At 36.9% G+C, this 27,675-nt stretch overlaps 1 protein-coding gene across 8 annotated transcripts in view; it reads right to left on the bottom strand.

Annotated features, from left to right (window-relative positions):
- Positions 1-15,591: 15,591 nt before the first annotated feature.
- Positions 15,592-27,675, bottom strand: part of LOC139966427 (uncharacterized) — a 65,577-nt gene continuing 53,493 nt past the window's right edge. For all 8 annotated transcript variants that reach the window (XM_071969401.1, XM_071969404.1, XM_071969406.1 and 5 more), the window contains one exon: positions 15,592-18,846. In XM_071969401.1, coding sequence (XP_071825502.1) covers positions 18,641-18,846 — 206 coding nt within the window. In that variant the 3' untranslated portion in view covers positions 15,592-18,640. The remainder of the gene's footprint in view (positions 18,847-27,675) is intronic.

The raw sequence follows: 27,675 nt of genomic DNA, 5'->3' as shown, positions 1-27,675 counted from the left end.
GTTACTTGTCATTTAGCCTTTGAAGAAGATCCTGCTATAAGGTCGAAACGTCAGGCCAACTTACTTTTCCACATAATATTATATTATATTATTTTCTAGATATTGAGAGGCGGGAACTAAATCACTACAAGCTAAATAACAAACTAAAAAGTGGAAAAAAAGGGGAAATATATATATAAACGTAAAATTTTAATATGCGGTGATTAGAATTATTCTTGCAAAAAATCGTGATTTGATCGTTAAAAGCTAACTTTATTAAGCCGTTCTGGTTAATTTATTAGTCCGAAGTACTTGTGTATCCTTTTAAATTTCATTAAATAAGTAAAATACAGAGGATCAGAGGTAAGAATAAAGTTATTTTCTTCGTAAGATGTTATTGACAAAAGTCAAGATTGTCGAGAGGTTTGCTCAGTCCTTTGAAGCTTTGGTAAAACAAACTGTTTTATTATTTTATGTTTTATTTTATGATTTCGTGACAAGCTATTAGATATACAATTTGTCATATGGTCCCTACAAAAATCTAATAAAGGGAATTCCGGATTTCCTTATGATTTTAAAACAAATGTACAAAAATTAAAAGGGGTGAAACAAGATCGGACTGTTTTAATTATCCCCACGGGCAGCTTTAGTTTATTTTTAATTTTATGCTGATAGACTTAGGGGATTTCCAAACTCCCATTGATAATTAGAAGCATACATTACTGTTTAGTATAGAACTTGTAACAAACGAATCAAACATATACACTCGATAATGATTTAATCTGTAACCAGAGGCGTATCGGAAGCTATCAATACAGTGAGGGGGCATAACACCGGTATAGGGAACTATCAAACAGCGAGGGGGCATAACACTGGTATTGGGAACTATATCAAACAGCGAGGCGGTATAAAACCGGTATTGGGAGCTATCAAACAGCTAGAGGATATAAAACCGGTTTAGGAAGCTATCAAACAGCGAGGGGATATAAAACCGGTTCAGGGAGCTATCAAACAGCGAGGAGGCATAACACCGGTATAGAGAGTTATCAATCCAGCGAGGGTGGGGGTGGGAGGGCAAAAAAAAAACGGTATAGGGAGCTAACAAACAGCTAGAGGATATAAAACCGGTTCAGGGAGCTAACAAACAGCGAGGGGGCATAACACCGGTATAGAGAGCTATCAATCCAGCGAGGGTGGGGGGGGGGGGGTGGGAGGGGCAAAAAAAAACGATATAGGGAGCTATCAAACAGCGAAGGGGTGGGGCAAAATATCGGTATAGGGAGCTATCAAACAGCGAGGGGACATAAAACCGGTTTAGGGAGCTATATCAAACAGCGAGGGGCATAACACCGATATAGGGAGCTATCAAACAGCGAGGGGGTGGGGCAAAAACTCGGTATTGGGAGCTATCAAACAGCGAGGGGATATAAAACCGGTTTAGGAGGCTATCAAAAAGCGAGGGAGCATAACCGGTATTGGGAGCTATCATAAAGGGAAGGGGCAAAAAACCGGTAACCTATAGGTGTTGTGGTCTTCACCTGTAGTAGAATTTTAGTTTTGTATTTGTTACGGTGGCGTAGAAATTAGGACACAAGATGTTGACTTTCCAGGTCAAAATTTCGACTTTTGTTCTATTTCGATGGCGTCCATTATAATACATTGCACTAAACTTATAACGGGCGTTTTACTACAGGCATATGGAACGGCTTCTCTTGACTTGCCAAAGGTGTTTTACTTCCAAATAATATGTTGTAGCGATTAAAATGATTACAAGTTCATTTTAAATGAATAGAAATGAAAGCACTTACTGACACGATTAGAAATATCGAGATTACTAAACAGGATTTTTTCTGATATGTGTAGTGAGAGGGTGGTAGTAAAGTCATATCTTCATACAAGAGTACAGTTACAACATTAGGCCTACATAATAATAAATCAAGCACAAACTGCCTCTTCAACAATTGTTCTTGACACTGCTTGCCATTTTAATCCAATTCAATGAAAATTGCCTGAGATCCGTATGTAGAGGTAGACTTTAGGCAAATCAATCAATCAATCAGAAAATATTTATATAGCGCCAAAATCAACAAAAGTTGTTCAAAGGCGCTAAAACCTAAACTAGAAATATTAATCATTAATATTGATATAATCCCCTGTTTTGCTTGGTAAGATCATTAGCTAAGAAGAAAAGTGGACGACCCCAGGAACTGATGTCAGAGGTTCTTAGACTTTATAACACGTTAAATAAATGGGATTCTCAGGCGGCGTTTCAATGGAGGGTGCTGCCGTGGTCCTATTATTATGTACGTGATTGTACTGTTAACAGATCTTTGAATCAACGTATAGGTAACACGTTCGCGTTCGTCACTACCAGAATATATCTGTGAACTTGTACATAGCATGAATGGTTCTGCTTGTGCAGTAGTCGCTGAGCAAAAAACATGGTTTAGAAAACACAAGTTGATGTTCGTAAAATAGTTAGTCTGGCTTATAACTTTGGATATATTTTTCCAATGATCTATTCTGCAATCATTAAGAACAAACTTGTATACCCCTAGTGGTCAATTTATATGATCACTGACATATATCTCGTGTAGACTATCAAACACACCGAGTGCAAATACTAAATCAAGAAATGACCATTTTAAACATACGAGACGCATCAATTAAAGTGGCTGGACATATTAGTCTATAACACACACATATATCATCATTTCCTCAGATGCAACGCAAAATTCGGCATGGCCTCAAATAACTATACTTTACGATCAGTATAACATTTGTCAAGGACAAGGACGTTCTTATCGAACTCTAAAAAGAACATGTCTTGTTGAGTTATTACAATTTATAAAACATGTATTGAATTTAACATGTACCGTCAAGAGAAACCGACGTTTTTATGGGTTTTAACATTAAGTAGCAATCTAGAGATATATACCCTAACATATGTTAAATGTGAGTATCTTCTTAATAAATGGAATAATTACAGAAAAGTTACTAGCACTTAATGTTTCCTGCTCCCTTGGACTATTGCATAAGCGAGACAACAAAGTTCTGCCTAAAGTTATACGCTTTTAAGTGCATTAGCTATATATAATCTCCTCGCTATATATTATCTCCTTACTTTATATTATCTTCTCACTATATATTATCTCCACACTATATATTATCACCTCGCTATACATTATCACCTCGCTATACATTATCACCTCGCTATACATTATCACCTCGCTATTTATTATCTCCTCGCTATATATTATCTCCTCACTATATATTATCTTCTCACTGATCAATCGAAGGTTTTATGCTTCAGTTGTTCTAAGGTTGTTAATTGTATCCCACAAAGTTCTATATTTTCTGTTTTGTTCTAAATGCATTCATTTGAATTGGCCACTTTATGACAGGTCCTTTCTTGTTTAACAAAAAAATAAAATTAAGCATTCCGTCGATTCTCACACAAGTGGTTTAACCTTTCAGAAGTAACAAAAACTAGGATACTATTTGACGTTTGTCTTGTCACGTTATAAAATCGAAAGCAACTCGAGGAGTCGAGATGCAGCTGGTGTTACTTGAGAAGTATCGTATACCTTGACTGTCAGGAATATCCAACTTCCGCTTATAAAAATTATGGTTTGTTTGATGAATTCGAGAGGAATCAGAGTCCATCTATAATAGAGCTATATAATTACCTTAATTTAACAAGTTAATTGCTTAAATATTAATTCATATTGTTAACAACGACGATCAGTTTTTCTTATAAATTTGGCAGTCCATGTTGATATATATACCTCAAATTTGAATTGATGTAAATAGCCGTTACCTACAATTAACTGCGAACCAAGTTATATAGTTTTGATTGCATGGCGTATAGTACATTCATGGAGGTGAAAGATTATCTAGGTTTTATAGGCCTCAGCGAAACGTGGAGGCGATGGAGAGGGTCGGTATTTTACCGGACTTGTGGGTCGCTGCCATAGAAATGGACGGTAACGAGAATGAGGTCATGTAATGTATAGAGAAGCACGAGTACCTCGTACGGTGGTACTGTGCTACTACTACAGCAAGAACTGAGTACCATCGGGAAATACAAATACTGCACTAATCTTGACCTATGCGGTGATGGTACTTTACAACATTAAACTGATGTAAATCACTCACAAGTATGACATAGTGCTCAGTATTTAGGTTTTTTGTGCAGCTGTATCATTCATTAGTTTGAAAGGCTTTCTTTTCTCTCTCTTTCTAAAGGTATTTCATAACTTCAAGTTATACTATCAACATATTATGAAGTTGTAATTCACGGCAGATTTGAGACAAATGATCTTACCTAACTTCCTACCGAACAGGTTTATTCGGTGTATCTCTAACTTTAATGATAATTTTACAGCTCTCCTAAGATCAACAAATCGCTCTCACTGCTTAATTTCAAGTTAAAGTAATATAAGTAACCAGCCGATTCTCATGGCTTTATCAGCTAAAACTGGTAAAGGTGAAAACCCGTTAAGCAGTTAAGACCGACCTATGTAAAAAAACACGGTAACATATTTTAAACTCTTTTACACCATTCCGCATGCGCATACTGTTAGGTTTACCTCGCGAAGATGTTTCAATTTGTAGAATTTAAGCGTTTCGCAGTAAAGCGTCCTCAACATTCTGTTAAAGTGAAAATATTGGAAGAACCTCTATAGTCTGGTTAGGTCAGTCAAGCGATATGCATAGGTTTGTGTACTTATAATATTATCTGTTTGTAGTTCCTATCCCGGTATAGGAGCTGTTCGTATACATGTAACACATCTCAAGAAATTATAATACATGTCAGTTTTAACTGATTAATGGTACTCACCTCTACCAAATTCAACTAATTAAATAGGTACTCATTTCTACCAAGTTTAATTGATTTAACGAGTACTCACCTCTACCAGTTTTAACTGATTTATCTATTAGGATGGGATGAAGTTAAAGCCAGACATTATTCATGTTAAAATATAACTGGGTAGCGTATGCATAACTTAACGGAGCATGTTCGCATTTACTCAATGACTTCAGCGTACATAACGTTAAACGGGCTTAAGAAGCCGAAAGTGACTTGCTATAAAATAGCTATGACATAGATATCACCCAAAGAATTTTAGTAAAAATGACTTATTCTTCAACAACATAACCCTTTTTTTGCATTTTCTACTTCATTATGCATTAAAAGGCTTTAAACCTCAGACTGTTATTCCTTTAATATTTTCACAGGAGCCTGAAGTGCAGTGTGCGTTAATAGTACTTAAACGTGGCGCTATTCATTATTTGACATAAAAGTCCGATTAAAACATTCATTATTGCACGGAGACTGTCAAAATAAGACACACCACTTATAGGTTAAAACTCTTGCTGTAGACTCCCAGAGCGGCCTATACAGTATTGCGAGATAAAATAACACTTAAACGCAATTTCATTTTTTTTTCTTTCGTTTTGTCGGCATTTCTTTCCAAACTGTTCCAAGCAGTTATTGGCCTTTTACTCAGAATTCGATAACCGTTTATCAAAGTTAACTATAATGTCCTCCCCGGTCTCTGTATATGATTAATAAAAGTCGCTTCGATTCTTAATATTTCATCACAGACACTCTTGCAAATTAACAGTATAAGAATACTTCACTACTCCGTAACTTGATAATACAGTTGACTAATTGACTGAACTAGATAAAGTCACGGAATGAGAATAGCCTCGAAAATGTTACTACAATTAACCAACAAAAAAGGGGTCCCGAGAGGGATCCCGAGAGCAGGATCAAAAATTACAGGCTAACTGAATTGATATTTATCGACACACTAGCTTCGTGCAGTAGACAAGCAGACATGTCGTGAACCGTTTTTTTCCCCACTCTATATTCGGCGAAACAAACTAATACAGATTTTACGAAAAATCTGAAAAGAATTCGGATCGAAATATATATATTTTTACCTTCCCTTTTATAAAATTAATTTTGATTATCTGAACGGAGGTAACCGTTAGATTATAAACACGATCACAAAATTTGACCAGTGGGACTGTTTAGCTATACCGACCCTTTACATTGCGTGATGTGAAACAACAAGCCATGCACTGTTGAAACAAAAAGATGGCTTAAGATGACCAGGCTGTCATTCCATCATATTGTAATCTCTTAGTTTACCACTGTATAAGGTAAACACCTCGTACTTTTACCTTTATATCATTTATGCACTATCATGCAAGATCAATATGTAAACAGTGATGATTCTGTAATCGATGCCAATACAAATATTTTACATTTACTTCTATAATTCAGCATTTGCCCAAAAAATCCTTTCGTGACAGAAAATAAACATTATAATAATAATTAAAAGAATATCATCCACAATTCTACCACACGTTGCTCATGATGTCGTATTTGGACTTGCTCAAGTCATCAGCCTTGGGTGATATGTCTAATTAGGACAGTGATATCTCCAGTATGGAATAACACTTTTCTGAGCTGTTTGTCGGGAGTCTTTAATAACATGTACCTCTATCACACAGACCAATGATTCTGGTTTGGATTTGCTTCTACTTTAAGAAGCATGGCCGGATGGGAAGCCCACCAGGAGTCAGTCGATCGATGTGATCATGAAACCACAAGACCGAAGCTATATGACGTATTATCTGATGTAATCTCGTCATCCGGCTCTCCGGCTGCCTCCCAATTTAATGGAGTAAATTGAACCAGGCAGATGAAATGGATTTATTTGAGAGACAGAATCAATGCCATTTTGTTTTGTAATGTTGATATATTTGTAGAGGGGGGAAACACATGATGATGTATACCTCCACTACACTGCTAAACATCGGCATCGATACAGACATCCATACATATATGTCATGATGACGTCAGAGTATTGTTGTCACATCTGGTTTGATACGATTAAAACATGTCGCGTGTGAAGACGTGAACATTATTACTATGACGCCTTCTGTATGACTACGTCCATAATAATGATTCTATATAGTGACGTTACACATATCATATCACGTGATGTATAACACAAGGTCACACAATACTACCTGCTGACATTATATATACATTCGTCATTCGGATTAAGACACATGTCACGCTAAGTCATTTAAATATACCTCTTTCTTTCATTTTCGTAAATTCGGCGAACTGTTATCTCATGATTGTACAATAAAATTAAGATTATGTGCATAAATAAAGGAGCGAAGGAGGTCCTATTAAGCTCTCGATTATAGTTATATTTATATACGCCCTAGCGTGGTTGTACATTGTCTTATGAATATCGGTTATATGACCATAACTTGATTATTTCTGTAAACATTCGTAAGATAAATCGATAAGAAATGACTCTTGCATTTATTTATTTATATATTATCTTATTTATTATTCAGTTTATTGAACCTTGATGAATATAGTAAAACAATTTACATGAGATTTATTCGGCTTTGCTATTAATTACGTAGGGGAGGTTTCTAGTAATAGCTCTTAGACGAGAATTGAACATGGATGCAAATGTGGGGTGTGTTAATATGGAATTCCTACAAACCATCTGAATTTAACTATGTATAATAAAAACAAAATGGTTAAATGGGGGAAACATTGCCAACCGCAGATTCTAAGATAAGCTGTCTTGCTTAATTTACCCACTTTATATGGAAAACATATTGAATGTTGATTTACAAGCTGAAATACTCATTCATGAAAAGGCCAACGTTCCCTTCTGCACTTATTCGCGGTTGTAACGCAAAGGAAAGAAATGTTAAACAACATATCATCAACAGACAGACGGACTTGTAGTCCGAGTACCATGTGTCGAGTTTACGAGTACAATGTCCCGAGTACATGTACAATGTCCCGAGTACGAGTACAATGTCCGGAGTACGAGAACAATGTCCCAAGTACGATGTCCCGAGTACGAGAACAATGTCCGGAGTATGAGAACACAGTGCTGAAAACATGTACGATGTCCCGAGTACAAGAACAATGTCCCGAATACATGTACCATGTCCCGAGGACAAGTACAATGTCCCGAGTACGAGTACAATGTGCCGAGTACGAGAACAATGTGCCGAATACATGTACGATTTCCCGAGGACGAGAACAATGTCCCGAGTACGACTACGATGTCCCGAGTACGAGTACAATGCACGCATTCGAATATTATCAATTTGATCAGCGATTAACCAGGTGAAGAGGGAGGCAAACTGTCATCATATGAAATGTTCCTTAATGTGCATAATGTTCTTAAGTAGCTTTCACCTTTCTAATTTTTCAATGCCATGACGTCGAATTGTCTAGAACAGGGACAACCTCTCACATCATTAGGATTGCCGATCTCAGTGACTATACGTCCTAACAATTTACTACGCATGGGCAATATGGATCCTACTTCGGGATCATCGGCTAGGACCACGATGATTAATAAGGAACACAGTGATGTGGTTGATACATGATCCTCATTCGGGATCATCTTAAGGAACACAGTGATGTGGTTGATATATGATCCTCATTTGGGATCATCTTAAGGAACACAGTGATGTGGTTGATACATGATCCTCATTCGGGATCATCTTAAGGAACACAGTGATGTGGTTGATACATGATCCTCATTCGGGATCATCTTAAGGAACACAGTGATGTGGTTGATATATGATCCTCATTCGGGATCATCTTAAGGAACACAGTGATGTGGTTGATACATGATCCTCATTCGGGATCATCTTAAGGAACACAGTGATGTGGTTGATATATGATCCTCATTCGGGATCATCTGCTAGGATCACGATGATTAATAAGGAACACAGTGATGTGGTTGATATATGATCCTCATTCGGGATCATCTTAAGGAACACAGTGATGTGGTTGATATATGATCCTCATTCGGGATCATCTTAAGGAATACAGTGATGTGGTTGATATATGATCCTCATTCGGGATCATCTTAAGGAACACAGTGATGTGGTTGATATATGATCCTCATTCGGGATCATCTTAAGGAACACAGTGATGTGGTTGATACATGATCCTCATTCGGGATCATCTGCTAGGATCACGATGATTAATAAGGATTAATAAGTGATGTGGTGTGGACATGATCCTACTTCGGGATTATTTGGTTATAGGATTATGATTATCAATTAGGAATTACGGGGGACGCCATTACCCTTGTTCGGGATCATTCCATTGGAGGATTATCCTTTGATGTTAATAATTTCTTGTTGCGGTTCGTGAATTATTTTTGATGTTGTATCAAAATTTCCAAACGATCCTGTACCTATACTCAACGAGAGTATATTAGTTTTATATGCTGTACAACTTTGTCTTTTGAATACATAACATTACTATGATAATTACAGGAGCTTGCAAGTTGTACAAAGGTTGAAATGTTTGAAAGATTCGTACTTTCTCTCTGATTATCATTTGCAGTCTTTAATCGTTTGCTCATTAAGTCATACTGTTATTTTCCGTTATGTCTGTATGGGGTCGATACATCTTGCATACTGGGAAGGTGGGGTGCGGGGGGGGGGGTGTCACGGAGAGGGTTAGTGCTGGCAATGGCATTAAGAATATATGTCCGATAGCCTCTGTTTGCTACTTATTTGTTTCTAATGGTTATAAATATGATGCAAGGCAAGAGAAAACGAAACACTAATGCGTTATGATTTTATATGTAAATGATATATTGACTAAATTAATCAATCTAAGGAATTTGGAATTATGGAAACATCTTCTATGGGGTAGTTTCAAAGCTTATTTCAGAACCTATAGGACTGGTAAATATAGGAAAAATAAAACGGTGACGTCACAACCGTGTTCGAACCGTTTAGTTTCTCTATGTTTGATTGCCATTAACGTATTATCCATATTGAATATATGCTTTGGTGACGTGTTGTTTTGCATTTTTTTTTGGCATAACAAATCCTCATGAACTATCCTTATCCTTAAGCTTCCAGCTCGAAAGCAACCGTTATTGTCAAATGTTGCTCCAAATTGTTACTGTCTTGTAACTGGGATGGTGAGTGGAGTCTTCCTTACATTTGATTGCTTTGGCTATAAATAGTTTTCTTTTGTGATTATACAAACAATGTCGTTCCTCTACGATGAACTCAAGAAGGAGACGGTTTCAAAGAAACTATGACTTACTGAACCCAAAGCTAACCCTTTCCGAACAGTTCGTTAACATTAAGTAAAGAGCGGTCCGCGTTCGACATTTAGAGAAAGCAAATGATTTAAGGCAAAGTTAATTGAAAATAGGGCTGGTTTAGAGATTGCCTATACGAATAGGGGCATCGCAGAGCGGTGTTTTACAGAATCAAGCAACTGATTTTGGTCTCTTTTGGCGAGGAATGTAAGAACGAGTGATGGATACACCTGGAAAACAAGGCAAGCAGATAATTAGCATAAGTCGTTTTCAAAGACGAATCAAAAAGGGAAAGGAGTGAAATGTGTCCACATGTTGTACATGCGTGTGTAAATCAATAGTTTGCCCCAATGATAGAACGAACTATGTGCTTACCTCAGGGATGAACTTTGAACAGGGTGTGTATAAATCAGTAGTTTGCCCCAATGATCGAACGAACTAGGTATGTGCCTACCTGCATGATGAACATTGAACTAGGTGTGTGTAAATCAGTACCCGGCAGTAGAAAGTATGGAAGAACGAACTGAGTGTGTTGAAATCAGAAAGTTATCTGCATTTATGAACGAATTGTGTGTAATTGACAGTAGTTTGTTCACTAACTGGACACAGGCGCGTAGCCAAGGGGGGGGGGGTAGGTGGAAGCCGCCCCTCCTTGAGCATTTAAAAAAAAAATAATGTTTTTATGACATCGCTAGTAATTTCAAAAGAGAAAATGCTAAGATGCAACTTACAAGCAGTGTTCGACTTATGGCCAAAAAATTGCATAGCAACAAATTTCGACAATTGCTATACAATATTTTTGTTGCATAGCAGTTCCCCAATATTGAATAGCAGTTTTGAAATTACCACAAAACGGACCAAATGTTGGCGATCAATGTATTAACTAGAAAATGTTTGTTTATTATTATTATTTATACTAGTGTTGCTACGATAATCGTTTTCAATATCGGTATCGGCCGATATTTGCAATATCGGCAGCATATCGGTATCGGTAAAATTTTGCCTAATTGCCGATAACAGCAAACCGATATTGAACTTTTCTTTTTAACAGCAGAGCTACCTGTACTTATTTATACTTGCAATGATTTGTTAATCTGCCCAAGACGATCCATTTCTTTAGCGTCAGTTAAACTCAGATTCATTTTCGATTAATATCCATGGAAACCTGACTCTCCGTAACATCTAAAAACACGTCTACGGCGCGCGAATATAACCAATGACCTTCGTGAACCTTGGCCTACACACAGCATTAGTGCAGCATATATACACTGTACTAACCATTCATTTCCTCAAAGGCCTCCGTGAAAACCTTGAACATGATGCATACAGTAACTGCACAGTTCAGCAGTATTGGAAAACCTTGTTCAATTTCCCGCGAACACACTGCCGATTTCCCGCCGGTGTTCGCCTGCCTAGCACGCGTAACGTGCGAGCATAAAGGCGTGGTGTCCAGGGGCCCGTCTTAGGTCTATGGTGGGGTCATGGGGTAGAACCCCTCGTGGGGATCCTGGGGGCGAAAGCCCCCGAAAATTGTTGTCATATTTTGCGATGTCTGGCGATGAAAAAAATCGCAGTTGAGGATGCAAAATACTGACAACTTTTTTTATTTAAATTGTCACGAAACTGATGAAAATTTTAAAATGACAAGTTAAAGTAGCTATATTATGTTATAAAATGAAAAGAGATTTAATCTGTCTTTCAATCTTTAAAAAGTGCAACTTACAAAACTTCCGATATTATGAAAAGAACAACGTTCAGCAAAGCCCCGTTTCGAGACTGCCTAACAATGAATCGCGTGCACTATGCGTACATTTTTACAACAAAGTGGCTATTCTTACGACTGTTTGTAAGAATAATTTCCGACTACGCATGCGCAGTTGCTATTTTATGACAGGAGAACTTTTTTTTACGACCAGGAGTAACAATAATTTCCGGTTAGGGTTAGTGTTAGGATTAGGGTTTAGGGTTAAAGTTAGGGTTAGGGTTACCCCTACAACATGCGCAGTTGCTTTATTTACTTTACTGCGCTTGAATTCGCCTTTGTCGTAAGAGTAGTTTATAAATAATTGTTACGACTAGTTGTAAGAATAGCCACGGCCTTTTTACAACTGCAGTGTTTAACCCTATACCCAACTACTGTACCACGGTACATGTGCTGCGAATTTGCCCAGGTACCTTCCCAACAACTGTGAGCTCATCCCCTGTGTAACACCTGTTTGTTAACATTTTTTTGGCACGTTGCCAGGGAACCTTTCAGTTACATGAGATCCGTAACCGCCGAGGTGGTTAGGCTATTTGCTTTACACTTAACTATGGTAGGATATTATTTTTTCAGTTTTTTTTTTCGCTATACGGTCAAGTGAATAAGTTGTACATTGAGTATAAACTCAATAAATTATAACTTCTACATTGTGATCGACAGTTCGTAAGTTAAGGTTTGAGTGTTTGCTCCCAAATCTGACTAGGAATTTGTATCGCACAAATCGGCACAATGTGCGATGCTGATTTGGAAACGTCTCGCAAGTTTGTCGTTTTGGATCGCATTTTGCGATGCGATACCGGAAAAATCGAACACTGCTTACAAGGCCTGCGAGGTATTTTCAGCCAGAATTTTCTTGTACGCTTCGCGCCAATTGTGGTGGCGCTACTCTTAGATAGTTTGCGATGCCGTATCTACGGCTCTGATAGTTTGCCTGCATTTTCGCCCATCCCTTGGCAAATTCCTGGCTACGCGCCTGACTGGACAAAGGTTGAAGTGGGTGTGTGTATATTAGTTATTACCCTACTTAAATGAACGGACAAGGTATATGTGGTAGGCCTGGTGTATACCTGCATGGATGAACGAACTATCTTTTGTGTAAATCCTGAGTACTTCACGTATCCTACAAATGATATGTCTCGGTGTGTGTATGTACTTAGCTTACTTGAGTAGATGAACACATTGACGGTTGTGTTTTATTATGTAATAAATACAAATTATCTATTGGCACGTGGGATTTACATGAATTCCGTCCCACACCAACGCATAATATATACAAAAGCAGAGAAATAAGATATAACCCATAATTCACAAATAAGGAGCACTGTTTTAAACAATATTTTGTAATTTTCGGTCCCCCTGGGACCTCCGTCAGCAATATTTGGCAGTAGCACATTCCACATCTTTGAAACGTAACATATATATAGCATATATATAAATAGAAAAACCCTATACAAGCAATCTATGACCAACTGGATTACAATTTGTTTCCTTTCTAGAAGATAATTACGACCTATTTTCTGTTCCAATCAAACGGCCTAATTCAGTGTTATCGCCAACAGCAGCAGTATATTGAACTTTTGTTACCCAGCAGGCAGCGAGCGAACGACATTTATCTAGTATAATGCATATACGGTATTGTAATGATGCATTGATGAGGAAGGAACTAAGTAGTGCAAAGTTGACTTGGAACCCGTAGCATAACCAGCCGGGGGACGCGGTAAGGAGGTGAAATATGTCATCTGGTCACACAGCATTCCATTTTGCCCCGAGTGAGATCAACAATCACCATATATAACAACGTGGGATGACTAAAACGTTACGGATTCAAGAGAGCAAAATTCACCCACCCAATTTTCCCCTACCCCCAGAAATTGGTAATTTGGAAGCTGAATTACTTACTACAAATTGCACACCTATATGTATACTTAAAGGGACCTGTACACAACAATTCTGTCGTCGACAATGCAGTTCAATATCCGATCACACAATCACCATACATAAGACTGATGAGATAATAATATAATAATAATACACAGTTCTTATAAAGCGCAAATAAACACTTAAGTCTCAGTGCGCTGATTATTAACCCCTGGTCATTGGTAACTTGTCACACCCACACACCAAAGTGTGCACAATTCAATCAATCTCTCCTGGGGCACCACAGTGCACCACAACCTCGTGTCCCCCGGGGGACTTCCCATAGGGTGCAGCCACAAACCGGCGCACGCAACTATATTTACAAGTTACCTCGCAGGTCCCCATTTATACACCTGGGTGAAGAGATGTGTTAATCGTTATCCATATCAAGACTTATGGCACACTATGCGTCGATTTCATCCAATCAGAGCACGAGAAACTAACAAATGTTTATCTAATAATTGGACATATTTTAATTTCGAGAGTTATGACACACTAGGCGCGCCATAATCGTCGATGCGACTAGCAGATAACAGTAGTAAATGTGCAAAACCTATAGCATTTTTGGTCACACATGATAGTACACTTGGTAACACAGATCTTCCATCATCTTCGCAATCTCTCTCTGACTAGGCCTAATAGCGTAACTTTATTAGAACTAGGTCTCTGACTATGCTATATATTGTACTAAGACCTAGGCTTCTAACAGTTAGCTCAAGTTCCAACTGACATTCGATGAAGCTGATCGAAGGAACACTTGACTTATTACAATCTTTCTTGTATATTCAATTGAGCAATAATTTCGCTTCCAAAGTCCTATGTTATGAGAATAATTGTCCTGTAATAAAACCTAACGTAGAGGAAGATTTAAGTCGAGAAGAACACAACCGGTATCACTACTACAGTACAGCCTATACTACTCCCTAACAGGATTAGTGTATTGTATATGTGAAGTATGCATACCTTCCAATGCATTACCATACTGACGCGACCATGAAGCTAAATAAATAAATAAATAAGTCCAGGTCATGAGGCAGTTATTTTAACGACCACTAATTCGGGTGAAGCCCCCAAAGGTTTATGGATTACAACTTCACGTCGGGTGGCTTCCAATTCAACATTTTAACTCAGATTTGGAATCTGAAACAAAAACTTGTGTAGTATGCATTTGTTACACATTTGACACCGTCGCTGTTCAGTTTTGCATGTTCATTACTAAATTCACGTCAAGGCGTGGTCTAGCTCTTATGAGAACCATTTTTTTCTTCAAAAATTATACCACTTTTACCCCTTTCCATTAGCTAGTTTTAACGACAATCACTGTTATTAAGTGACATATTTCATCCATGAACAACACCGGTGGTACATTGATAAAGAAAACATAAGATCAAACATTATCTTATGTGTTTTCCTTTTCGGTACGCACGGAATCACTTCAATACCACTTTTGATTACCAGGACCGCTGATTCTGTTTCGCATTACCGGAGAGCCCAGATTCTCCTGAACATCGATAACTACGCACGGCCGATGATGTAATCATATCGTGTTGAATTAGTGTTCGATTTTCGCGAGTATTTAGTCACTAATCACATTAAATATTCTAACACTGATTACTCATAAATAATAACCCAGCCCCCCTCTCACCCCAATGATACCCTTGTTTTAGAGATATTTCCCTGATGAATTAAATCTGCTTAGTTTACACAAGAAAAGAGAACGTCAAAACGCTATGTTTAAATTATTTCCTTACTTTATTGTATATTATAATGATATAATACAAGAGATAACTATACAAATATGTCACATTTCATCACCTAGATCATCATTAATCATACATTTGCACCGTATACTGTACGGTCATGGTGTACCATAAGTGAGTCGATACAACATTACTCTGCAATCGAAAAATAAAGTACTCCAATTATATACACAATCTCAATTTTGCCCACATAATCTTATTTATGATCAATGGTTCACAATCGATAGCACACTAATGGTTAGGACGGACTGTGTAGGCAAAGGAAGACACCTACCATCACCTACAAGTATAAAGATTACTAAAGAATGTCGACAATTACCCGATGCTCCACCCCCCCCCCAATCACCCGCCTTCCTTTCTATTTATCCCCTCCCCTAGCTGATAGTATGCTTGTGCACACAAGGTTACAACATCTCCCTATATACTGCCTGAGCGATAATGAAGAAAATGTCTTCCTAGCAGAATTGCAATACCATCGAAAATCAGATGAAAAAGAAACAGAATCTGGTCATGTCTTTACGTTGGATTAATCTGTTTGCCGATTTATTGTACGATTTAACAGCACTCTTGATCACGTGGTGCAATACGTACCATGGCAGTCTAATAATAAGCAGGCAACGGTAAACAGACAAACTCAATTCCTGCCTTAACATGTTTTAAACCATTTTAAGCTAGAATTAATTCCGCCTTCAATTGTCGACGTTCATATATATTATATATATATATATTTATTTGTGATATATATGTATAAAGATATATATTTAAATATATATCATATATATATTTCCTACACATGTCTGATCCGTTTCAAGTTTTTTTTCTCTTTTCTTTGCGTCTTTTTGTCTACTCTCGTAGTAACAAAACAACGTTGCTATCAACACAACATGAGATTGCATATTGATTTTGCTTTCTAGAGGCCAATTTTAGGCGACGAAATACATGCAAGAGTTTCCCGGGGAAAGAGTCTACTAAAAAAAGAAAAAATGAAAAAGAAATATGATCTACATTTGGAGAGGACACGTTTGAAATACCAAAAAAAAAATTCTGAGTAAACTCTCATGACGTACTGACGACCCTAAATGCATTGTGGAATACGTATACCACGTGATCAAACGTCCATTGGTCCATAGTGTACTGTGTACCCAGCAAAGTTATTTGCCTTGTCCAACTTTTTTGAAAAGTCACAACATCCAACATAGTATATATGTGACTGCATAGGAAGATCTCCGTATCTATTAAAGTTTGAACTATCATTTATTTAAAGTTTTTAATATAAGTAGAAAAATCTGATACCATCGTCATAATCATTCACGTATCCCACTCGTTATGAAATTAATAGTTCTTTGTTTCTATAAAAAGCTCAGTGGCATGTGAATTGTGACCAATATTGATCTAATCAATGTCAAAATGTATTCTTTTTTAAGATACTCTGATATATACGTCATATTAGCTGGAAATGTCATGGGGTAAATGACGTAGATTTGATTACATTAAAGGGGGTCTTCATAAATCTGACTAATGAATATTCAACGATTTTGAAACAAGTTCACTTCCCAGATATACCATTATGTGTCACGCGTGACCTTGATATCTTGAAGTTGTTTAGTACCTCTGCTTTGAGGAATTTATGACTTCAGGTGATCAAACAGACTCTTGCACATGTATATCAAGGTCATTAATGTATTTCTTTCTATTTGCCTCTATTGACCTCGAGTTACCTTTGACATTCGCCCTTACCTCCCCATCCCCCAAAACGGTTCTTATACCCGCTACGGTGGTTCTACATACCTGCTACGGTGGTTCTACATACCACTGGGTTCATTCAGTTGGTGTTACTTGCAGCTATCATCTTGACCTGAAATAACCTTTGAATTACACATAAAACAGCAGGGTTCTTGTACACAACTTAAGTGGATCTACTCACTATACGAAGTTCATCCTAGCTTGTAGTAATCATGTTTACAATATTTCATACTTTAACCTCTATTGTAAGTGACATTTGACCTTCACAAAAAAAATAAAGGGGTCTTGCACAGAAGATGTAGTTTAAGCTCCAATTTTTGACCTTTCTTGACCTCGGAAAATAATATATAGGGTTCTCCCACCTACTAAGTTGGATCAATATCCACTGCATATCGCTTTCTAGTGCTTTAGCAAGTGATAAAACAAATGTAAAAACTACAATTGTTATAAACAAGAAAATGTTCCACTCACCAATTTATCCTCAATTTCAAAAAGTTCTGATTTATCTTAAACTATATCCATCGACCAAATGTATTAAATGGATTCTTGTTTTTTCTAAGTTATCTTTTGTCTAACATATCACATCATTCAAAGCAGACATATACATGATTCTGAAAACATTTTATCTGCTTGATCAATTTAACAGTCACATGGAGGTACATTAATGTATCAAATAGAATAACATCTGTATCCAATGGATTAGGTGCCAGTATATTCGTATCCATATGAACCATGTCTAGACCATCCACCTAGGGGCAAGAAGTCTCAAGTTCATTCCTGTATAACTCTCAGTCTATAGATTGACTCGAATGAGTTTCTTCCTACAGATGAAAATCGTCCCAAGTTTACATTTCGGCCCTGTAACATATATGTAGTCTGGCATGATGGCTTTACGCTAGATGAATCTACGAGATACATTTTGATTTTCTCAATGTAACCATAAACAAGACTCGACTGCGCCAGATGGCGTCGATGAAACCTAATAAAAATCATTGCCAATATCGGCATGAAACTTCATGATCCTTGGCGATGTCAAAACAACTTGGCAACTTTCTGCACTTTTTACCGAGACTTTCATGTTTATAAAATCCGAATGATCTAGTTTTCGTGTCTTTAAATTGTGTAACGTTGAAGGGATTCTTATAGAGATGTTTTTGGGGGTGGGTGGGGGGGGGGGGGAGGGTGAGAGCAGCCACTCTCATCTCTCACCAGGTTCCTATCTTGGAAACCCTTTCTTCTGTCCACGTGAGCGGATAGTTTCTCTGCAAGCTATCCAAACGACAAGTGGAGAATTTAGCTATAAAAATCACTTTTCATCTTTCATCTGTTTAACTTCATTATTCAACAAATCGTGTTTCCTCAACCGCCGTTGGAGATTTCATGGATATCCTGGTCACGTGACCATTGGTGGATTTACCGTCTTCGTCGTTTTTGTCCAGTCTGTCGTGACTATCGACGTTTGGAAGAGTGGGTGGAGATTGACGAATGGAGGAACCGGGTGGAGTCTGGGGAGGTGAAGGGTGCGTCACTGGTCTTGAATGCCCTGTGAAAAAAAAATGGGGGAACAGGGCATTAATGCTTATTAAAGTTTACAAATATTCCATCTTTGAAAAATATGAACGGGCCAATACATCGAAAATATTGATCTAAATTTCGAAACTATAAAATAGTAACAGAAATCTTGAGGTTTAAATAGAGTGTAACATGACAGAAATACCGGATTACCGTAATACATCAGAGATTAACTCACAAAAACGGATGAAAGATCTTGTAATATCACACGATCGAATCTCATATGTTAACAAAATGAGTCTTTAACTCGTGTACGATTGGCATGTTAGCTTTTATTCAAAGTGAAGATCTTTTTCTAAATATTTAAAAATATTTTATTAAAGATGTCTTTATTAAATAAATAAGCATCGCATTTAAGGTGTCTGTAAAATACAAAGCTGATAACTTTAACACTCTTTAGTATAAACTCTTACAGGAATTAATAATATCTTTGATTCGCATTGAAGATATAATTTGCGAAATTAAAGATATATGCAGATAAATCAAGACTACCTGAACTGAACTGGAGATATCTCAACTTAAAAAGATCTTTACTTAATTGGGAAAGAGTTCTGACCATCTTGTTTCACTGCCCGATTAATTACGTTAACGTAGTACATACAAATAAATGAAAAATGTGTTTGATGGAACAACCTTCTTTATGCAAAGAGTCTATTTTAGACATTATTCATAAAAACAAATTACAAATAATATATCCAAAAAATAAGCGAAATCTTAAAATACCACCACAACTTGAAATTTTCCCTCTATCTCTATTAAAGGCAAAATAAACGAAACAAACATAACATAACAAGAACAGGCAAATCTCTGGAAACAATTCATGAGAAACAAATTCCAATATGAAAGCTGCCATCGATTGGCAGAAATTAATTTCCCTGGCGAGGTTCATAGCTCTTTGTATAAAATCTCCTACAGCGATTCGATTTGATTTTTGCCTACGTTGTCTGAAGTAGCGAAATATAATAATACTGCCTGCAGCGAGTGCATCGTGGTTACCGTTAACGGAAGTAAGCCCTGGTATAGTCTTGGGAATATTAAATGCATCTCTGGGGGATATTACACACATGTCTGGGGGATATTACACGTATATCTGGGGGATATTACACGTACGTCTGGGGGGGTTATTACTAGTATGTCTGGAGGGTACTACACGTCTGTCTGGGGGGGGGGGTAGTACATGCGTACCGAGGAAGACTGAGAAAGATTTCCTTTATAACAGTTGAAAGGTTGTCCTTAGTTATTTCTAACTTTGACCTCTGTGTAGGATATATGAGCTCACGCCACCGGGGGATTAAAGTGAGACAATCTTCGTCAATACATTTATCTTCATCCCGTTGGTGAATATTCTTTTGTTTTTCAGACAGACAATGTCTAATGAAGTAAATACCCTTCACCCTAAAGGTTCGAGTCTTATATTGTTTATAATTCGTATCTTCGAGCAACATACTACTGTCCCAGGGGAATTCAGCTATTTTACCACAAATCGTTGATAGGATAAGTGATATGTCCCCAAATAAGAGCCTAGGCTGACTAGACTATCGTGGTCGCTACTGTAGGACTCACCACTATTATATAGCTATGATATACAACTGATCATGACCATATGGTTCAAAGGTATACATTCGTGATATACTATAACCGCAGTTAACAGCACTGTACGCGATAAGCAAGAGTTTTCAGAAAGTTGGAAGTGAAAGTCTGAATATCGACACTGAACTTTGAATCAGCAAGCAAAAAACAAAGTTGACGAAGTTTGGATATGCTTTAAGTGATCGCGTGAAACTGTTTTTTGCTATAAATCAGCTTCCGAGCATTCCAATAAGATAAACACTGTAAGTTCTAAACATTTGTTGTTTCCACAAAACGACCTGGCAGCTTCAAAATGAATCAATTAACAGATAAGATGAGTAGTCATAAGATTACCAAATTTACATTTAACTTGGTTGTGTTTATGCCTGCCTGATTGTCAACCACATGCGTTAAATATATGATATCAGATATATAAGAATAAAACCATGAAACAATAGAACCAGCTGTTATCATCATAAAGCAGTAGCACTATCCTTTGACAATTTCATAATCTGTCAACGTTTTTATTTCGATATGGCAAGACATACTTTTTTGTATACCCTTAAAGAAAGAAGGTTGTTTTTATTTATATCATATTTTGTCAAATGGTAATCACCGAAGGATGCAAAAGGTGTATTTTTACATAAATATTTATTGAAAATTACAACCTTGTTATTTTGGAACTCTGTTCTGTTATATAACTAGTATAGTTATAAGATCAAAAGTTTACAGAAACTATTTTATCGTGCTGCATTATACATTCAATCCAAGCACTTAGAATGTATGTTGGAGTCTGTTTGTTATATCGTTTTATGTATTAACTTTTGTATGTGTAGATGTATTTTATATATCCTATCATCTTAACAGTTTTCCTTTTATATTAGTTATTCTTCCTGTTAACGTATTTTATGACTCCTCTTTATAAATTTTATTTCTTATAATGGAATGAAGAAAAAAAATACAAAATGTAATTCAAAACCAATAGAAATATTAGAATTTCGATTGAAAAGCTACCACGGCGGTAAAATAATGACCGAAGGAACTCATATACTATATACGCCCTGTAGAAAGAAAACTGGATTGGTGCGCTGTGTAGAACAATGTCTGGATTTATGAGAATAGCAAACGAATGACATTGCAGTGACAAGTATATAACTATCTCACATGTGAACAATTCGTTATGCTAATAAACATGTTTGAAATGTTTGATATCTTGAAAGGTTTGATCTAATGAGCATTGACACAGAGTGGAACTCCGTAACATAGAAGCTATACTCTCTTACGAGACCATTGAAAGAATCCAAAAGATGAAATAAATGAGAGACAACCTGGAAAAGCAAGAAATTGATACCAGGAAATAAAGAGAGGGCGAAAGAATTGAAATTATCAAAGGACATATAACACCCGACTTGTGTTTAATTTGATGCTTTTGAATGTTCTTATTAGCATTACACAGGGTGAAACTAGGTTAAGTGAAAGCTAGATCTATCAAGAGGCCTTTGAAATTAGAAACTACAAAAACATTTAAAAAGTAGAGAAATAACAATAGTATAAAAAGCAGTAAAATGTAAAGACAAAGAACTTAAATGATAAAAAGGACATATAACCCCTTTTTTTAATGTGCTGATTTACAACAAAAAAAGGGGGGGGGGAAGAAAGGGGGATGAGGGTTTCATCAAATAATTGATGGTTGGTGCTTAAAATCTGACTAAAAGAAGGCAATAATTTTACCAGCCGTCAGACTCTGAGGTTTGAAGGTTGTTAAAATACACAAAATCTGACGAGAAATATCGCTTAGCTCTTTTTGCTTCGAATTGCCCCCATCGTCACAAAGATACCATGATAAGGACAAACTTTATCCGATTTTAACCTCAGCTAAAAAAGTCACAAAGTCATCCTTTTGAGTTGTGAATTTAACAATTTACAACTTCCTCAAAGAGAGAAATAAGCCCGAAAAAAAACAAGAAAAATGTTGGAAGTCCTTTTTTCTTTATTTTCTTGACCGAATAAAAGACATTGATTTTGTAAGTCGAGGCCTTAGAGTAGATTTAAGGGCCACCTAACGTCAATGATGTAAACATTTCGTCGGGTTATTGATTTATCAGCGAAGAAAAAAAAAGTCAATACGGAATGTTACCACTTCCTGTCGTTAACGAGAGAAGTTATCTAGCGAAATCGAGGGGCACAGTAACAATTGCCTTCTGCTATTTATGACTTAATAGAACTAACGAGTGGAAAATATTTAATTTGCACCACGGGTGAGAAAATTGAATGATTCGGATCAAGAGACGTTATCAAAAATACAAAATTGATTTATATATATATATATTCATAAAAAAATAAATCCAAATTATATTAAATTGAAGTTATATTTTTCTATATTTAATCAAGACACATACACACACACAGGTGGAAAAAAAATGATTAAGGAACATCTGACTACATTTGAAACCGAACAGATCACCGAAATCACTCAAATTAACAAAATCAAATGTTTTTCTCCATCTTTTCAGGATTTGTAAAGCTTTGTGTTAAGCAGCGAAGATGTGCTATGACTTACTGGCTGCATGCATGATAATGTAATTCCAAGTAAGTTTTAATGAAGAACAGACACAAGCAATGACTACTTATCTTTAAAATAAATAGAATTCTGTGAAAAGTGAAAGGAAACAAATACAGTTTGAAACAAAATTGATTTGACATTATTTAACGGTACGTGGGTATGTACCACCATTGTATACGTCAATCCAACCTTTTTGGCTGTTAGGACACCCTAAAATGACAGTCAATGCATATATGTGCAATGAAAGAAAGCACCAGATTTTCTATGTTGGGACTGTAAGTTATTCTGCCAACAAGCGAGTGAAGGTGAACATATTTTGTTGATTTTTTTTACGTTGATTTCGGTTTTGTCAGTGAATTGCGCCAAGATCAGCATGTGCTGTATACTGGCTGAAACAACAACAAATTGACTTCATAATAATAATACAATGTAATAGACTGAATAAGGATCCAGGAGCTTTATTACAAGAGGGGTAGAAGCCCGGGGTCACCACACTCAATTAGGGGTTTCCAGGGGGTACCCCTCTGTCCCCACTCTCTCTGTCCCCACTCCAACCCCAATATGCAAGGCATGTATGTAACGGTGCACTCTGAGGAATATTTAGGCATAAAATTAGGTTTTTAGTTAGGTCTACACGCAAGGTTGTACTAATAAATGGACTTTTTTTTTTTTTTTACAGTGGAGTTGTAAAAGTGGTCGGGAGGGGGGGGGGCTATGCACCCTCTTCCCACCCCCAGGATTCGCGCCAGAATTCTATAATATCATGCAACTTTTTAGAAATGAAAATGTGCAGGCAACTGTATTGGAATTGCATATAATTACGACACCGAGGTTGAGTGTCTCCTAAAACGTTTCTCCAACTGCAATATTTGACATTGTACTAACTGAGGTGAAGACCTTTTTACTACAAGTTACATCAATCTAGCTTCCAAAAAAAAAAGGAGTTTTAATCCTCAAAATCGAACGGGGAAATTTGTTATAAGTCTACGGAATCAGATTACGGGGGGAAATACGTTAAATACTATCAACCTTGCCAACGGCAGCAGCTTAACCTTCCATTGAGTTTGTGAAATAACGAAAATTATATGGCATTGACATATGAGATTTTCTTTCCTAAATGTGCTCTTCTCTATTAATATTTCATCAAACATGAACATTGCTCCAGATTGAAATGGTCATATAATAAAAAAAAATAGTGGGGCCTATACCAAATACGGCACCTCATTATGCAAACAAAAAACATATAGTTTCCATACTGTTTGGAGTTAAAAGGTACCATCTACAGCTACGCATAATAATAATAATAATAATAACAACATAAGAAAAATAAGAAGACAAAAGCAAAGACTTAATTTAATTAAAATAAACATGAAAACACTAATATGTAGAACACTGATCAATGAGCAACTTTGAGCCCTATTTTGCATTTCAGTGCTCTTCAAACTGTTATTTTCATCATTAAGAACATACGGTTGGTTTTGACACAAACTAATCAGTAATGTATTAAATACATTGTTTTTCTTTTTCTGGTAACCCATTAAGAGGGGTGGAGGTTAGATCCTTCACATGACAACTGGAACAAAAACATTCCACAACTATTCAACAGATGTTTTGACCTTCTCAAATTCCAAAGAATCCTTGGACTTGTAAAAATCCATTCTCATTTCTCCATATGGGTTTTAATTTCTGGGACACACAGATTCATTCAGCGCTGTTGCATTTAACATTTCTTTTGGGGGGCCTAAGATGCAAACTTAGCTATCAAAGGCTCCCGTGAACGTACAGCAGTAATACATGTATCATATAATTTCATCACTCTAAACTCCCTGTGGTCTCCCAGAACTGAGAATACTGGTTCCTTCTGGAGAGTTTAAAACTAAAAAATACTAACAATAACAATCGGTACAGTATTGATGGATACACCTAGGCATGATATAGGCAGTGAATATTGGAAGTACGTAACAAAGCTGTCAAACAGCAGGACCCATGAAAGTGCGTCACTGGTAATAAGGTCTACAAATAGCTTGGCAAATTATACAACGACAAAAAAAGATGATGGAAATCAGATAAAATTCATAATATTGCTGGGTAAAGCTTGTGGCTTGCTGATTCACAAAGTGCAAGGACGTCATTTGCTTTTATGGTAGGTGTTTTGTACGTCCGCGGCTTCCAAGAATGAAACACGAAAGAGAAAAAGTCAAATAAAAGATATCTAGTAAGAAAGGATTCATTTATCTAATTTCCAAGTAGGTTCGAGCAAGCAATTGCGTCAGAAAATAATGTAATGTTTATCAAAGAATATCTGTACATATTATTGGTGGAAAATGGGAAGATCTTACCGAAAGAAAAATGAAGAAATATCAAGGAAATTCCTCCTGAATAAGTATTACTGAGATAAAACTCAAACAACTACAAACAGAGAGCAACTTCTAGCAGTTGAGTTGAAAGTTGAACAAACTATACACTTGTCCAGATCATTTAGGAGTGTTAGCTCAGTGGTTAATGCCTGTGCTGTCCAATCATAAGGTCCCCAGTTTGAGTCACTCCAAGATTAATGTATGTTGTCCAGTTACAGAGTTTTTTGCAATTTGACAAATCATAATCATGGACGTTAGATATGAATCTAAGAGCCTAACTTTGGTCAGCTTGCGTCTTTGATAATCCAATGATGACTTCTTTGCCAATTCCTGCTTGCAGGAGGATCTAAAATACATACATACACCCATACATACATTTACTTCCAACATCAGAAAGACTTAAAAGCCAACTGAGGTGATTATTCTGATACAAAAGTCCCCCAAACATTCGCAGACATCATGAGTAATTTGGGGATAGAATAAACTTAATGAAGTGTCCTGCAGCTGTACAGCCATCAGCTGAGCGGAGAATACTTGGCATATTAAACTCAACTTAGTGTGATTAGTCCTGTCGGGCCTCAAATGACACTATGATCTCCACAAAACAAACAGGGACTTTGTAATTACCAACATGCATCTACAAACCATGTACGAGACTAAAGAATGCCTGCTGCACTTTGTGATATGTTGTGCTCTCAACAGTCACTTGTATTCACCAAACATGACCTATGAACCCGAGACTTAATATGACAGGGGTTCTTCTGTACCCACCACAAATAATCTAACTAACTTTAACCTTACATGAGACCACAGAGTGAGCTACATTTATAGAACTTGTCCATGTTTTAATCATTTTTTTGTCAGGAATCTATGGACTATATTTTTCATGCACTAAATGCATTTGCACATGAACATACGAATCAAAGAAAATACCAAAAAAAATCAAATTACTTTGAGTTAGCGCCATCTCAATTTTTACACCTACCAGTAGGCTTATGGTAACTTTTCTTTTTCACATATCATATCATTGTTTTGTGACAATACCAATCCACTTGCAAGAAAATACCAAAAAGGCCTCATGAAACTGGTGGTGGTGGTGGTGGGGGGGGGATGGGGATGGGGATTAAGCAGTGCAGAATGTACAGTTTTGCACTCTGTTGTTAATAAATAGCTACATAGTTCGATCGAATAATACATAAAACTGCTAGGTATTTTGGGTACCCACATACCCTGGCTGTATTCTGTCATAATCTACTTGTCCATATAACCAGAAGACGATCAAGAGAAAGAACTGAACCCCTAATAAAAATAACTAATAACTCAAATGTATGCAAATAAAGCAATCATTTCAAGGGCGTAGGAACCGGGGGGGCTGGGGGGGCGCCAGCCCCCCAGTGAAAAATGTAGAGGGGCGGAAGTATCATTCCGCCCCCCCGGTTCGCAAGTCAGAAAACCCCTTTTTCATTTTCAAATGAGAAAAAAAATCTCATTTGGAGCACCAAATTGCATCTAAGGCCAGGTGAAAATACAAAATTAAGTCTACAAATTGGAGTGGGTGTTGAAGTGTGCTATATTGCACCAAATTGCATCTGAGGCCACCTGGAAATGCAAAAAATTCCAAAGGGGAGGGGACACCCCCTCCCCTTAGACCCCTCCCCAGGCCGGCCATCAGTCTTCAGCCCCCCCACTCAAAAGTACCTTCCTACGCCACTGAATCATTTTGATAAGTGAAGCAGGCATTCCAAAGAATTGCATATTAAATATATTTCTTCAAAATGACGATAATGACTGTAGATAATTAAAATGTTAATTACATTCTTAACAAAAATATCTAATTAAGACAATTTCATGATCAATCTTCCACTTTGTGCACAACTGATTTATTAGAGGAAAGGAAATGAAAAAAATAAATAAAGAAGAAGAAGAAAAAGGAAACGAAGGAAGGAAGGAGCCCTTAAAGATGATGCTTCTTTCTTTGCCATGTTTCTACGCCAGATCTAACAATTTGTCACTTTGGGAACAGGTGCCAATAACGTGGTGGAAGTAATTCAATTTGGCAATAAACGTTAGCCGATTGTTTTTACTTTTGAGGCGCTCATTTAGATAAGAGGTGTAATTTCGTTTTATCTTCCACAAAAAAAAAAGGGGCTGAGTCCAGAGTCTCGATAAAGGTCATAATGTATATCAGGTTGTCTTTATTGAGACATGTCAAGGCTAGGACAGCAAAGTATATTATGTCAATCAAATAAAGCCGAGGCTTGTTAACCAATCGACAACTAAAACTGATGAATCTACACCACTAGAGAATTGA

This window comes from Apostichopus japonicus, chromosome 4, assembly GCF_037975245.1.
Source record: "Apostichopus japonicus isolate 1M-3 chromosome 4, ASM3797524v1, whole genome shotgun sequence".
NCBI lineage: Eukaryota > Metazoa > Echinodermata > Holothuroidea > Aspidochirotida > Stichopodidae > Apostichopus > Apostichopus japonicus.
Note: the sequence above shows the minus strand (reverse complement) of the source record. Positions and strands in the feature narration are given on the sequence as shown.